This window comes from Pogoniulus pusillus, chromosome 13 (genome assembly GCF_015220805.1).
Source record: "Pogoniulus pusillus isolate bPogPus1 chromosome 13, bPogPus1.pri, whole genome shotgun sequence".
Classification (NCBI taxonomy): domain Eukaryota; kingdom Metazoa; phylum Chordata; class Aves; order Piciformes; family Lybiidae; genus Pogoniulus; species Pogoniulus pusillus.
Window position 1 is genome coordinate 28760445 of NC_087276.1, and position 15068 is coordinate 28775512.

Genomic DNA, 15068 nt, shown 5'->3' on the forward strand with positions numbered 1-15068 from the left:
AGTGACAAAGAGGCCATGGGGTAAGACAGAGTCTTTCCAGGTTTATGGACAGCTGTAGAATCTGGGATGTTCTGTTGTCTTTGTATGCCACGTATGTGAGAGCCATGGGAATGTCAAAGAGGCAACAAAGCAGTGAAAAAATGGGTTCAGTGACAATACATCAACGTCAGCCTGCATGGCAGCTCTTTCTCTCAGCCATAGTTTTAACACACTGCAATGCCTGTGTTTTAATCTGTCTGGCCACCAGCCTTTAAAGTCTGGATGTTTATAAATCCCTGAGAAGAAAGACATAGCATGAAAGAAATGACAGCCCTGAATTATAGATGTGCTGAGTGTTGTCATCCTAAGTTCTCTCCTCCACCAAAAGGGCAGTGAGGGATTCTTTGGGCACCACACTGTATTTTTACAAGTCAAGTACAGCCACTTGCTCAACTGATAGCTTGGGTTTGGGCTGGAAGTCTCCACTCATATTACCTGAGCTCAGCTGAGCAGGATGCAAAACTATTTGGCTAAGAATACCTTTTTGTTAATCTAGGCCATTTAGGCTGAGCTTTTCCTGGGGTGACAGCTGTGCTGTCTACAGCTACCTGAAGGGAGGCTGCAGCCAGGTGGGGTTGGGCTCTGCTCCAAGGCAAGCAGCAACAGAAGAAGGGGACACAGACTCAAGCTGTGCCAGAACAGGTCTAGGCTGGGTGTTAGGAGGAAGCTGTTGGCAGAGAGAGTGATTGGCATTGGAATGGGCTGCCCAGGGAGGTGGTGGAGTCGCCGTCCCTGGAGGTGTTGAAGCAAAGCCTGGCTGGGGCACTTAGTGCCATGGTCTGATTGACTGGATATAGAGCTGGTTGATAGGTTGGCCTGGGTGATTTTGGAGGTCTCTTCCAACCTGGTTGATTCTGTGATTCTATTCTATGCAAGAGCTTTGTCTACTCAAGTCAAAGCCACTCATGTACCTAAATCCCCCGGGCAGTGTCAAGCCGCAAGCAGTGTTGCTCTACAGCTTGTTTCTGCAGCTATAATTGCAAGAGGAAGGGATGCTGAAATCATAGCATGATAGGATGTTAGGGGTTGGAAGGGATCTCTGGAGGCCTTCAAGCCCAACCTCTCCCAGAGCAGGACCATAGACTCTAGCACAGGTCACACAGGAACACATCCTGACAAGGCTCGAAAGTCTCCAGAGAAGGAGACTCCACAACCTCTCTGGGCAGCCTGTGCCAGTGCTCTGTCACCCTTACAGTCAAGATGTTCTTCCTCATGTTGAGGTGGAACTTCCTGTGCAGCACTTGCCCCTTGTTCAATCCCAGGTCACAAGCAAGCAGAGGCTGTCCCTGTCCCTTCCTTCCTGACCCCCAGCCCTCAGATATTGATAGACATTTATTAGATCCCCTCTCAGCCTTCTTCTCTCCAGGCTCTCAGCCTTGCCTCACCAGGCAGTGTTCCAGTCCCTTCAGCATCCTTGTAGCCCTCTGCTGGACTCTCTCCAGTAGATCCTTGTCCCTCTCGAACTGGGGAGCCCAGAACTGGATGCAATATTCCAGGTGGGGCCTCACTAAAGCAGAGAAGAGGGGGAGGAGAACCTCCCTCAATCTGCCAGCTACACTCTGACAGTCAAAACACTGTTTCCAAGATTAACCATTTGCAGCACCATGACCCTTACTGGAGTTGTAATTAATATTAATCACCAATTCCTTGCTTTTAGCTTGATGTGCTGTTGCCATGAAAGGGGATGGCAATTTAAGCAGCTACCTCTGGAACACTTGGTTGGTGTGCAGAGCTTTGCTCCAGTTCTACACTTTGACCACAACAACCCCAAGCAGCCATACAGGCTGGGGACAGAGTGGCTGAGAGCAGCCAGGCAGAGAGGGACCTGGGGGTGCTGGTAGTGAGTAGCTGAAGATGAGGCAGCAGTGTGCCCAGGTGGGCAGCAGAGCCAATGGCATCCTGGGCTGGCTCAGGGGCAGTGTGGCCAGCAGGACAAGGGAGGTTCTTCTGCCCCTGTGCTCAGCACTGCTCAGGCCACAGCTTGAGTGCTGGGTCTTGTTCTGGGCTCCTCAATTCAAGAGAGATGTTGAGGCGCTGGAAGGTGTCCAGAGAGAGGTGATGAAGCTGGTGAGGGGCCTGGAGCAGAGGCCTGTGAGGAGAGGCTGAGGGAGCTGGGGGTGTGCAGCCTGCAGAAGAGGAGGCTCAGGGCAGAGGTCATTGCTGCCTACAACTATATGAAGGGAGGCTGTAGCCAGGTGGGGTTGGTCTCTTCTGCCAGGCAACCAGCAAGAGAACAAGGGGACAGAGTCTGAAGTTTCGCCAGGGGAGGTCTAGGCTGGATGTTAGGAGGAAGTTGTTGTCAGAGAGAGTGATTGGCATTGGAACAGGCTGCCCAGGGAGGTGGTGGAGTTGCTGTCCCTGGAGGTGCTGAAGCAAAGCCTGGCTGAGGCACTTAGTGCCATGGTCTGGTTGATTGGCCAGGGCTGGGTGCTAGGGTGGCCTGGATGATCTTGGAGGTCTTTTCCAACCTGGCTGATTCTCTGATTCTCTGAAAAAGGAACCCACTGACACATGATGGCTACACATTTTGCCATATCTTTATTGCACTTTTAACCACGTTGCAAACAATTCCACAAAAATAAAAATGCTGCAAAAGTAAAGCCTAGAGCTGCCCCAAGCAGCTTTGGATTTGTTTCTTTCTCTTTTCTTCTGTACCCATATATGTATATATTTACACAAAACTATCAAAAGCAAAGTTGAAAAGGAGCAGCTCAGCTAGGATAGTCTAGAAAGAGAAAGGAGCTGCCCCCTCGTTATGGACAAATAGTACAACTTGTCATTTTACATCACTTGGTAAAACCAACATTCAAGTATTCCTGTCGATGCACAAGTAGTGAAATTCCCTTCCAGTAACCACTGTAGTTATGATAATAATGATTAGCTTCTCCTTTTTTTGTTTTGCCTTTAAAAGTTCATACTGCCTTAACCCTTTAAATGCTGGGAGGGGAGGGGGAAATGAAGGCATTCGATTTAAATAAGATGCAGTGGATTGGAGCACTTAAAGGGTTAACACAAACTCCTACGTGGGCTGCCAGCACAAAGAAAGTGTGAGTCACAAAACTATGCTGTCCCTCTTCCTTAGGTTTGGTAGGTAGGTCTGGGGCTTCATAGATATGCCATATATAAATACAAAATATTAAGTAAAGGCCTCCTTTCTCTACAAAAAGGACAGGAGGTGTTTTGCTATCAGACTGTTGCCTGTCAACCATCTGAGCCTTTGCATAACCTCTCCTCAGGAACTAACCAAAAGCATCACATTAGACTGAACTTTGTCTGAACGAGCTAACCCTCTGCAGAGTCTACACTTTGCCTACTTCAGGAACAACTCTACCTCATGTCTGAATTCACTGAATTCACAAGTGGCATACACAGTCTTTTGCAAGACTTTTGTGTCTGTGTGTGTGTGTGTGTGTTTGTCTCCTCTTTGAATCTTCTCCACTTGGCTGGTCTTGCAAGGTCACTACCTCTCGGTTGTAACAGTGTTAGCATCAGTGTTCAAGTCATTTTCCACCACGGTGTCATAGCCATCCTTTTCTATGCAGTCACTGACAGCCTTCAGGACAATCCGCAGCCGCCTGTCCAGCGCCTCCAAGTGAGGCTGGTAGAGGATGGGAGCTATTTTGTCTTTTAGTAAGGATTCCTTCAGCAGGAGGCTGAGTTTGTACTCCTCCTTGGCTAACAGCTGTAAGCGCAGATAGGTTGACTTCCTGATTCTAAGAGAGGAGAGGAAAGGAGAAAGAAAAATGCAAATCAGTATTTTCATCACTGCTGTAGGCAGGAGGGGTTGGGCTCTTCTGCCAGGCAACCAGCAACAGAGGAAAGAGACACAGACTCAAGGTGTGCCAGGGGAGGTCTAGGCTGGATGTTAGGAGGAAGTTGTTGGCAGAGAGGGTGATTGGCATTGGAATGGGCTGCCCAGGGAGGTGGTGGAGTCACTGTGCTGGTACTGGAAGGTGTCCAGAGAAGGGCGACAAAGCTGGTGAAGGGCCTGGAGCATAAACCCTATGAGGAGAGGCTGAGGGAGCTGGGCCTGTTTAGCCTGGAGAAGAGGAGGCTCAGGGGTGATCTTATTACTGTCTACATCTACCTGAAGGGACATTCTAGCCAGGTGGGGGGTGGCCTCTTCTCCCAGGCAACCAGCAATAGAACAAGGGGACACAGCCTCAAGTTGTGCCAGGGGAGGTCTAGGCTGGATGTTAGGAGGAAGTTGTTGGCAGAGAGAGTGATTGGCATTGGAATGGGCTGCCCAGGGAGGTGGTGGAGGCACCGTCCCTGGAGGTGTTCAAGAAAAGCCTGGCTGAGGCACTTAGTGCCATGGTCTGGTTGACTGGATAGGGCTGGGTGCTAGGTTGGACTGGATGATCTTGGAGGTCTCTTCCAAACTGGTTGATTCTATGACAGGGCTAAAAGGCTTCCAATCAGCATAGCAATAACAGCATCGAAGCTTGACTGTGTGGTTTGAAATGGTGTGGAGCAGGCACTGCCACAGTCCCAATGAGCAGCTGATCCTTGGGAGCCTTTTAGGGGTGGAGAGGTTTTGGAGCACAGCTCTAGAGTCAAGTGCCTTACCTTGCCTTCATGTTCCTCAGCTGGGTAAGGCACCAGCTGGACCTGAGTCACATTTGCCTTGGCAGTGAGCTGCAGGGTGTCTGTGACTTTGCGCTGGGCTGTGGCTGATGGCAGCAGAGGCTCATGCAAGCTCACCTTAGAGGCATGCCCAGAGCATCTGCAGACACAGAGCTTGCTCCATGTCACAGGATCACAGGCTCACAGAATGCCAGGGGTTGGAAGGAACCAAAGAGATCATCAAGTCCAAACCCTCTGTCAGAGCAGGACCATACAATCTAGCTCAGGGCACACAGGAACACATCCAGACAGGCCTTAAAAGGCTCTGGAGAAGGAGACTCCACAACCTCTTTGGGCAGCCTGTGCCAGTGCTCTGGGACCCTTACAGTCAAGAAGTTCCCCCTTGTGTTGAGCTGGAACCTCTTTTGCTGCAAGTTACAACCATGCAACTTACATCCATGTCCTAGCTGTGCAAAGCTGAAACTGTAAGTGTCACCTGTCCCCTCAGAAAGTCCCAGCCATGGGCACTGAGGAAGCAGTTGTGAAGCACTTGACCAAGCTGGGGCAGGCTTTGCCATGACCTCCATGGGACATGCTTTTAGCCATAGTAAAGCCTCTCTCCCAGCGCCTCGCCAGCTGTGCTCCTGACCTCAACAAAGCATGGAATGTGCTCAGGGTGGCCTGGGACAGGCTCCCTGGGCAGGATAGTAACATCTCCTCCCCTCCATGGCATGCCATGTATGACTCAGTAGAAACTTCATCCCCATTAGTGGAAACAACTGTATAAATTGGGTAATAACTCTGGAGGTGAAACACACCTGCAGCACTGGTTTAAAGGCACCAAAATGGAAAGTTCATCGTGGGAATATTTTCCAAACCTATGTAAAAACAAGAAGATGACAAAGATTACTTTAAAGACTTTCTTCTTTGTTATCTTGCTTTCTTTTTTTGTTACCTTCCTTCCCTCCCTCCCTTCTTTTCCTTTTCTTTTCTCTTTTCTTTTCTTTTCTTTTCTTTTCTTTTCTTTTCTTTTCTTTTCTTTTCTTTTCTTTTCTTTTCTTTTCTTTTCTTTTCTTTTCTTTTCTTTTCTTTTCTTTTCTTTTCTTTTCTTTTCTTTTCTTTTCTTTTCTTTTCTCTTCTCTTCTCTTCTCTTCTCTTCTCTTTTCTTTTCTTTTCTTTTCTTTTCTTTTCTTTTCTTTTCTTTTCTTTTCTTTTCTTTTCTTTTCTTTTCTTTTCTTTTCTTTTCTTTTCTTTTCTTTTCTTTTCTTTTCTTTTCTTTTCTTTTCTTTTCTTTTCTTTTCCTTTCTTTTCCTTTCTTTTCCTTTCTTTTCTTTTTTTCCCTTTCCCATCCTTTTCCCTTTCCTTTCCTTTCCTTTCCTTTCCTTTCCTTTCCTTTCCTTTCCTTTCCTTTCCTTTCCTTTCCTTTCCTTTCCTTGCCTTTCCTTGCCTTTCCTTGCCTTTCCTTGCCTTTCCTTGCCTTGCCTTGCCTTGCCTTGCCTTGCCTTGCCTTGCCTTGCCTTGCCTTGCCTTGCCTTGCCTTGCCTTGCCTTGCCTTGCCTTGCCTTGCCTTGCCTTCCCTTCCCTTCCCTTCCCTTCCCTTCCCTTCCCTTCCCTTCCCTTCCCTTCCCCTTCCCTTCCCTTCCCTTCCCTTCCCTTCCCTTCCCTTCCCTTCCCTTCCCTTCCCTTCCCTCCCTTTCCCTTCCCTTCCCTTCCCTTCCCTCCCCCTTTCCCTTTCCCTTTCCCTTTCCCTTTCCCTTTCCCTTTCCCTTTCCCTTTTCTTTTTTCCCTCTCCTTTCCTTTCCTTTATCAGAAAGATTCTTAAAGGTGATTACCCTCTTCCATTGTCTAAGTGGATAATAAATGTTTCATTTCCAAACTTCTCGAAGGTTTCATAGTGATGTCGATCCATGTTACCTACAGAGAAAAAAAAACGTCCAGTTTCACTCTGGCTTTCTGCTGGGAGCAGGTCAGGGCAATGATTTCATAGAATCATAGAATTAACCAGGTTGGAAGAGACCTCCAAACTCACCCAGGCCAACCTAGCACCCAGCCCTAACCAATCAGCCAGACCATGGCACTAAGTGCCTCATCCAGGCTTTGCCTCAACACCTCCAGGGACGGTGACTCCACCACCTCCCTGGGCAGCCCATTCCAATGCCAATCACTCTCTCTGACAACAACTTCCTCCTCACATCCAGACTAGACCTCCCCTGGCACAGCTTGAGTCTGTGTCCCCTTGTTCTGTTGCTGGTTGCCTGGCAGAAGAGCCCAACCCCACCTGGCTACAGCCTCCCTTCAGGTTGTTGTAGACAGCAATGATAGGACAAAGGGTAACAACTTCAGACTGGTAGAAGCTAGATTTAGACTGGACATTAGGAAGAAATTCTTCACCATGAGGGTGGTGAGGCACAGGAACACATTACCAGGGAAGTGGAGGCTCCACTTGAGGTCAATCTGGTCCAGTGGGAGGTGTCCCTGCCCACGGCAGGAGGGTTGAAACTGGATGATCTTTAATGTCCCTTCCAACCTAAATGATACTACAGTACATGTCTCAGGATCAAATATGTAGTTGGCACCTTATAGGTGCAGCAGGACAGCTTTCATATGAGAATGGCCCAGTGTTAGCCACTGAGTAGGTGTGGGGTAGGTCACCATTACCTGCTTGGTAGTGATTATTCTATTCTGATCAGGTTACAAAGGAAAAAACTTACTGATACACACCACAACTGCTTTGTGACTAAGCACCACCTCCCTTTTTTTTCCTCCTTCTGAGAGTTTACAGAGCAAGCAGCACTGAATGCCACTGCAGGTTGAAAACAATGTGCCAGTAACGAACAGTCCTTGAATGTGCATCCACTAAAGCAAACTGTGAAGCCCTTAGTTGTGGTGAAGGAGGCTAGCCTGACCTGCATTCATCACCACCCTGCATTGCTGAGCAGCTTTGCTCCTTTAATCTGCACTGGTGGGAACACAGAACCCATGTAAATCTGCACTTTCTCATCATCCCCATCAGACAGGGCACACAGTGTAAATGCAGCTTCAACCACGCTGTAGTGGTGAAGAAGAAATGGATGAGGGAGGTTCTTCTGCCCCTGTGCACAGCACTGCTCAGGCCACACCTTGAGTGCTGTGTCCAGTTCTGGGCTCCTCAATTCAAGAGAGATGTTGAGGTGCTGGAAGGTGTCCAGAGAAGGGCAGCAAGGCTGGGGAGGGGCCTGGAACCCTATGAGGAGAGGCTGAGGGAGCTGAGGGTGTGCAGCCTGCAGAAGAGGAGGCTCAGGGCAGAGCTCATTGCTGTCTACAACTAGCTGAAGGGAGGCTGTAGCCAGGTGGGATTGGGCTCTGCTGCCAGATAACCAGCAATAGAACAAGGGGACAGAGTCTCAAGTTGTGGCAGGGGAGGTCTAGGCTGGATGTTAGGAGGAAGTTGTTGGCAGAGAGAGTGATTGGCATTGGAATGGGCTGCCCAGGGAGGTGGTGGAGTCACCATCCTTGGAGGTGTTCAAGAAAAGACTGGATGAGGCACTTAGTGCCATGGTCTGGTTGCTTGGCTAGAGCTGGGTGCTAGGTTGGCCTGGATGATCTTGGAGGTCTCTTCCAACCTGGTTGACTCTATGATTCTTCTTCTAATGAAATGTTGCATTTCATGTTTGAAAGAGATGGAACATACCCATTAGGAAATCAAAAACTGTCATATCCATTATATCCAGGATTCTGGTCCCACTGTCATATGGGGGTGTTTGTTTAACCTCTTCACAATAATCTGGATCGACTTCCCACCTGGAAAAGCCAACATTTTGACAGTTTAGGTGACATACAGAGTTTACTGAGGGTTTGGTGGTTTGCTTTTGGTTTGTTTTGTTGAGTGGTTTTTTTACTAGAGAAAGTTATTTTGCAAAGATCTAATTCTCTCACACCAGGTAGAGGCAGCAGATTCTTCAGGCTGCTCCCAGTAACACAGGCAACCAACAAAGATTATGACTGATGAAAAGGGAGAAAGTCACAAGGCTGGAAACTAAGTGGCTAATAGCTTCAAGATTTAGGAGACCAGCTGCACCATCAGTCATGATGATGAGAACATCAGAGACCTATTTAGGGCTTCTAAAAGCACTGAATCTTTCACCCTCTCACAGGACATGGGCAGGTCCCACTGCATCCCATCAAAGCCACTGTGGAAGTATCTGTCTCATGATGAGGGAATGATGCCACTGAAGGTCCTCTCAGGTTCAGCATCATAAGCTGGAGCACCTTGCAACTGTAAATACTCTGTCCTTCCCCAGGAGCTGGGCTCAGTGAAGAAATGCAGATGTTCTCCTAAGCCTCCATGCTCTGTGTTAGGCAAGGGCAGTACCTGCAGCACTGTTTCCTCTTCCTATCACCCTTTGCAGCTGCTGAATCCTTTGCTCACCACTACTCACTCTGCTTTCTTGCGCTTGTGGTAGGAACGTCTCCAGGGGTTTCTCCAGGTTTTCCTTTTAGCTAAAGACAAATCAGGTAGGAAAGCAGCCAGAGACCCTTCAATCTGATCTGGTTTTCCACACAGGGCGTGCTCTGTTGAGCAGTAGTAGGAGCATTCCCCATAGAAGCAGATGTTGTTGGCTGGAAAGAAAGCAAAAGAGTTTTAGAGCCTACCCTTAAATGAGCGTTGCAAGAACTCATAAAGGCAGAAGAATCCAAACCTCTGCTACCACACATAGTGTCCTGCCACTGAAACCACCAGAAAGGCATTCATTTCACTGGCTGAGATCATGGCCTGTGCTGAGTAGTCTGTGGCTGTTCTCAGGCTCTTTATATTCCAACCCCCCCCCCAACCCCAGATTTGAATATTTTCATTTATAGACTCATAGAATGGTTGGAAGGGAGCTCAAAGCTCAGCCAGTTCCAACCCCCTGCCATAGGCAGGGACACCTCCCACTAGAATAGGTTGCTCAAGGCCTCATCCAACCTGGCCTTGAACACCTCCCTGGGCAACCTGTGCCAGTGTCTCACCACCCTCACTGCAAAGAGCTTCTTCCTAACATCTACTTCAAATCTCCCTTCTGCCACTTCAAACCCATTCCTCCTCATCCTGTCATTACAATAATTTGTCAATAGTCCCTCCCCAGCCTTCCTTCCTAGCCCCTTTCAGATACTGGAAGGCCACTCCAAGGTCTCCTCAAAGCCTTCTCCAGTCTGCAGAGCCCCAACTCTTGTAGCCTGTCTTCCTAGCAGAGCTGCTGCAGCCCTCTGAGCATCTTTATAGCCCTCCTCTGGACTCATTTCAACAGTTCCATATCCTTCTTGTGTTGAGGGCTCCAGAACTGCACACAGTACTCCAGGTGTACTCCTTTCTCCTTTCATTTCCCCAGAATGATACATCCTTTGGGATCAGTTTGTTACTCCAGGCTGGAACAGTTGATATGTGCCCCAAACCAAGTCACCTTTCAACATCTTGTTTCCTTTCTTTAGGAGCAGACAACAACATTTCATTCATTTACTTGCTAGTGTGAGCAGAACTGGCAGTTTTACTAAGGAGAATTGCTTACTGCAGAGAGGCCTGTGGGGGTGTGGGTGGGAGGTGGAAATAGCACAGATGCAGCTCTGTCAGCACACATCCCAAACATCAATTTCTTCCTCCACACATCAGGTTGCTCCAACAACCGTGGCCAAAACTTGGGTTTGGAGCTTGTGTTATCTTAAAACCTCCCCAAAGCTGCCACCATCTATTTCTGGACCCACAAGAACATCCACCCCTGCAAGAACTCCCTTCCCATATGAAATTCATTGGAGGTGGGAGAGAGCAGCACCTCCCCACCCTGCCACAAGCCCCACTATGAACAAGAAGAGGAGCACAACATTGGTGATCTTGTTGGTGTGCTACAAGTCTTTTACCATGCACATCAAATGCTATTGGAGGAAGATTGTGTCCCTTCCTCATGGTAAGGCATGGAGCTGAGAAGTCACATTGCTTCCTCATTCACCACAAGGCCTCTACATTCCAATACTGCTTCTGAGATACTCTTCCTTTTGGCAGGAGCAGCATAAATGTGGCAGGAAGGGCTGGCAAACAGAGGGAGGAGATTTTCTGCCTGCCACAGCAGAGCATGTGGCTCAGAAAGGTGAGCTGGTAGACCTTCACCTCTGAGATGCCCTGCAACATGCTGCCCTGCACATTGCCATGATGTTTTCCCTGTCCAGAGCCAACCTACAGCAGGCAGAGAGATGGTACACTGCTGGTGGCCAGTGAAAGGAAGACAAGGAGTCAAGAGGCAAGGAAGCAACACCAAGTCCTGGTGCCAAGGAGATAACAGCAGGGAGGGAGAAACAGGGCAAGGAGCTGAAGGAAGGAGAAGAATGTGGAAGAGCAATAATGTCTCATGATGGTTTTGATTGTGTTAATTAAGTGTATTATCTGAGAAAAACTGCTAACCTCAGAATTGCATCATATAATTGGACTACAAGGCTGATGTGTCCAGTTCTGGACCCCCCAGTTCAAGAGGGATATAGAATTGCTTGAGAGAGTCCCAACACAGAGCCACAAAGATGATGAAGGGAATGGAACATCTCTCTTATGAGGAGAGCCTGAGGGATGTGCAGCTTGGACAAGAGGAGACTGAGAGGTGACCTCAGCAATGGTTATAAAGGTGTGCAGGGTGAGTGGCAGGAGGCTGGAGCCAGGCTCTGCTGCGGGATGCCCAGTGCCAGGACAAGAGGCAATGGGTGGAAGCTGAGGCAGAGAAGTTTCACTTAAACATGAGGAGGATTTTTTACCCTGTGAGGATGAAGAACACTGGAACAGGCTGCCCAGGGAGGTTGTGGAGTCTCCCTCTCTGGAGGTATTCAAAACCTGCCTGGATGTGTGCCTCTGTGATCTGGTCTAGGAGATCCTGCTCTAGCAGGGTGGTTGGACCAGATGAACTTTTGAGGTCCCTTCCAGCCCCTGACATTCTATGATTGTATGATTCTTTGTGTTGCTACTTGACAGTTTGTCTCAGCTCCATATTTACAAGCCTCTACTGAGAGCCATCAGATTTGTCCATGAAGTTATGATTACCTGGACACAGCCCTTCTGGAACTTTCCCTTGTGACTGACTCCTAAGTGCCTCCCATATACCTTTGCTCAGCAACAACTCCAACCAGAACAGTATATTTACATGGACGAGGTTGGCTCTTACCAGTTAAATACATCATAGAATCATAGAATCAAAAAATCAGAGAATCAACCAAGTTGGAAGAGACCTCCAAGATCATCCAGGCCAACCTAGCACCCAGCTCTAGACAATCAACCAGACCATGGCCCTAAGTGCCTCATCCAGACTTTGCTTCAACACCTCCAGGCACAGTGACTCCACCACCTCCCTGGGCAGCCCATTCCAATGCCAATCACTCTCTCTGACAACAACTTCCTCCTAACACCCAGCCTAGACCTCCCCTGGCACAACTTGACACTCTGTCCCCTTCTTCTGTTGCTGCTTGCCTGGCAGCATAGCCCAACCCCACCTGGCTACAGCCTCCCTTCAGGCAGTTGTAGACATCTTGACTCAGCCCAGAAATATTTACCCTGTGGTCAAAAAAAACTCCTCACAAATGACTGGAAGAGAACTACTTCAGGGAAGAGAAAATTAAGAAGAGAAATGAACAAAGGAAGGAAAGGAGCACTCAGCAGCTCTCTACTTTCAGCTGCTTTATGAAGCAGAAGATCCTGTCTCAAATAATCATAGCAAAAGCTTTTCCTGACATGGAAGACATTCATAGTCCCTTCATATTTTAAAGGAATGTCCCATGAGCAAAGAAATGACCATGGCCTTGGCCAATAAGCCACTCTCAGCTTATCTGCTTCCTATGAGCTCCAGCATGCACCTCGCTGCTGCCCATCGCATCCTGCCACACCTATCCACTTCTACTCAGCACCTCCACTCAGTTTCCTTTTAAGCAGCCCAGTAATATGTGGCTGACAGGGATGCTTTGAAAACCCTTTTACAAACTGCAGGAAGGAAAAAAAAGCATTCATAGTTGGGCAGCTCAGGTTGAAAGTGACTCTGGAGGCCCCCAGCTTAAGCTAGAGCTTCAGGGAGGCTTCTCCTTACAGAGGCACCAGCTCTGGGACCATCTCAGTGGCCCTCCCATTTTGTTAGCCTACAATAAAGTGTAAAGTCAACATCTAGACAAACTCAAGCTAGGGCAGGTCTTGGGCATGCCACCTTGCAGTCTGTAATCACTCCTGGCTTTCCTCCTCAAAAAGGCTTTGCAGCACACACTTGGCACAGGTTTTGCACTGCTCAGGCAGGTGTCTCAACTTCGCCTTTGATCATCCTAGCAAAAACCAGGAGGGCTTCATGCCTCCCTGTGAACCTCCTCCATAATTCAGGATGAAAGGGAAGAGGCATCCAAGCACCTGTGGGCACCACTGCCAGCTGCAGATGGTCTGCAAATGGGAGGATCCTGCTGGGCCATCCAGACAGTTGCGATACGCTCAGCCAATAAAAAGACTGGGGAGAAACATCTGTGATTTACAGCCTGAGAAGACCTAATGCAGACAAAATATCTCAAGGGGTTCCAAGCTGCCACAAAGGCTGATTTACAAGAAATCATACACAGATGCTGCTTGCTGCAGGCCAGCAGAGAAGAGTTAGGAGATAAAAAGTGATGCTTTACTTCTCGGGCGCCTGCTGCCTTGGTGGGCAGACTCAGGCTCTCCCTCACACTGCAGCCAGGCTTTGTGTCTCCACTGGTTAGGAGCTGCAGTGGAGCTTGTGCTTAGATTCAGCTGTGTCAGCATCACCTCTGTGTCTGTGGAGGGCAGAAACCCACACAGATATACCTTGATCACCTGAGACAATTTATCTTCCAGGGCTGCTATGACCTGACTTCTGCCCAGCCATGGGAAGGCAAGCGTAGAATCAGTCAGGGTTGGAAGGGACCACAAGGATCATCAAATTCCAATCCCCCTGTCATGAGCAGGGACACCTCACACTAGATCAGGCTGGCCACAGCCTCATCCAGCCTGGCCTTAAACACCTCCAGGGATGAGGCTTCCACCACCTCCCTGGACAATCTGTTCCAGGCTCTCATCACCCTGAACAACTTCTTCCTAACATCCAGTCTGAATCTACTCATTTCTAGCTTCATTCCATTCCCCTCAGTCCTATCACTACCTGACAGCCTAAAAGGTCCCTCCCCAGCTTTTCTGTAGACCCCCTTCAGATACTGAAAGGCCACAACAAGATCACCTCAGAGCCTTTTCCTCTCCAGACTAAACAGCCTCAACTCCCTCAGTCTCTCCTCATAGCAGAGTTACAAGCCACAGAAACAGGTTTGTAAAGGGCAAAGGGCCCAGCAATGCCTCTCCTGTGCTACTGCAGCTTCTGCTGCTCACTATGTAAATCTGACCTTTCAAAGAAGGAATTATATTAACCACACCACTTTGCACAGTGGGAAGATAAATGCTGTGTTTAATAGTTTGCTTCTGAATTTAACGTTGGGAACAATGAAGCTCTGCTCCGTGCCCTCCAGGAATGCAATTGGGGCTAATGGTTTGACACTCATCACACATTCGTGCCCAGAGAAGTCCTCATGAAAGCCTGGGGGCTGTTGCAGTGGTGGCATTCAGTCACACAGAGTGACACAGACAGCAAGGGTGCTGCCTGCCCCACGCCCAGCTGCTCAGCCCTGCTCCCAGCTACTGACATATAGGGCCAGGAAGATGATGAAGGGGCTGGAGCACTGCCCTGTGAGGACAGGCTGAAGGGAGCTGTTCTTTTTGGTCTAGTGAAGAGAAGACTTAGAGGGGATCTAATCAAGGGAGGTTATTCTGCCCCTGTACTCAGCAATGGTCAGGCCACACCTTGAGTGCTGTGTCCAGTTCTGGGCTCCTCCATTGCAGAGAGATGTTGAGGTGCTGGAAGGTGTCCAGAGAAGGGCAGCAAGGATGGGGAGGGGCCTGGAGCAGAGACCTGTGAGGAGAGGCTGAGGGAGCTGGGGGTGTGCAGCCTGCAGAAGAGGAGGCTCAGGGCAGAGCTCATTGCTGTCTGCAGCTACCTGAAGGGAGGCTGTAGCCAGGTGGGGTTGGGCTCTTCTGCCAGGCAAGCAGCAACAGAAGAAGGGGACACAGTCTGAAGCTGTGGCAGGGGAGGTCTAGGCTGGATGTTAGGAGGAAGTTGTTGTCAGAGAGAGTGATTAGCATTGGAATGGGCTGCCCAGGGAGGTGGTGGAGTCACTGTCCCTGGAGGTGTTGAAGCCAAGCCTGGCTGGGGCACTTAGTGCCATGGTCTGGTTGATTGGCCAGGGCTGGGTGCTAGGTTGACCTGGATGACCTTGGAAGTCTCTCCCAACCTGGCTTATTCTGTGATTCTAGGAATGCTCATACATATCTGAGTGCTGGGGATCAAGAGAGAGGGGACAGACTCTGCTCAATTGTGACTTGGACAGGACAAGGATCACTGGGTGTAAGCTGCAGCACAGGAGGTTCCAGCTCAACACAAGGG

General features: G+C 49.0%; 1 protein-coding gene across 1 annotated transcript in view; it reads right to left on the reverse strand.

Moving 5' to 3' along the window:
- Positions 1–2558: 2558 nt before the first annotated feature.
- FAM20C (FAM20C golgi associated secretory pathway kinase) overlaps positions 2559–15068 on the reverse strand; it is a 96996-nt gene continuing 84486 nt past the window's right edge. Inside the window, exons 6-10 of the mRNA XM_064153738.1 lie at positions 9024–9204; positions 8276–8385; positions 6438–6519; positions 5424–5483; positions 2559–3752 (exon numbers count right to left, since the gene is read on the reverse strand). Coding sequence (XP_064009808.1) covers positions 3500–3752; positions 5424–5483; positions 6438–6519; positions 8276–8385; positions 9024–9204 — 686 coding nt within the window. The 3' untranslated portion in view covers positions 2559–3499. The remainder of the gene's footprint in view (positions 3753–5423; positions 5484–6437; positions 6520–8275; positions 8386–9023; positions 9205–15068) is intronic.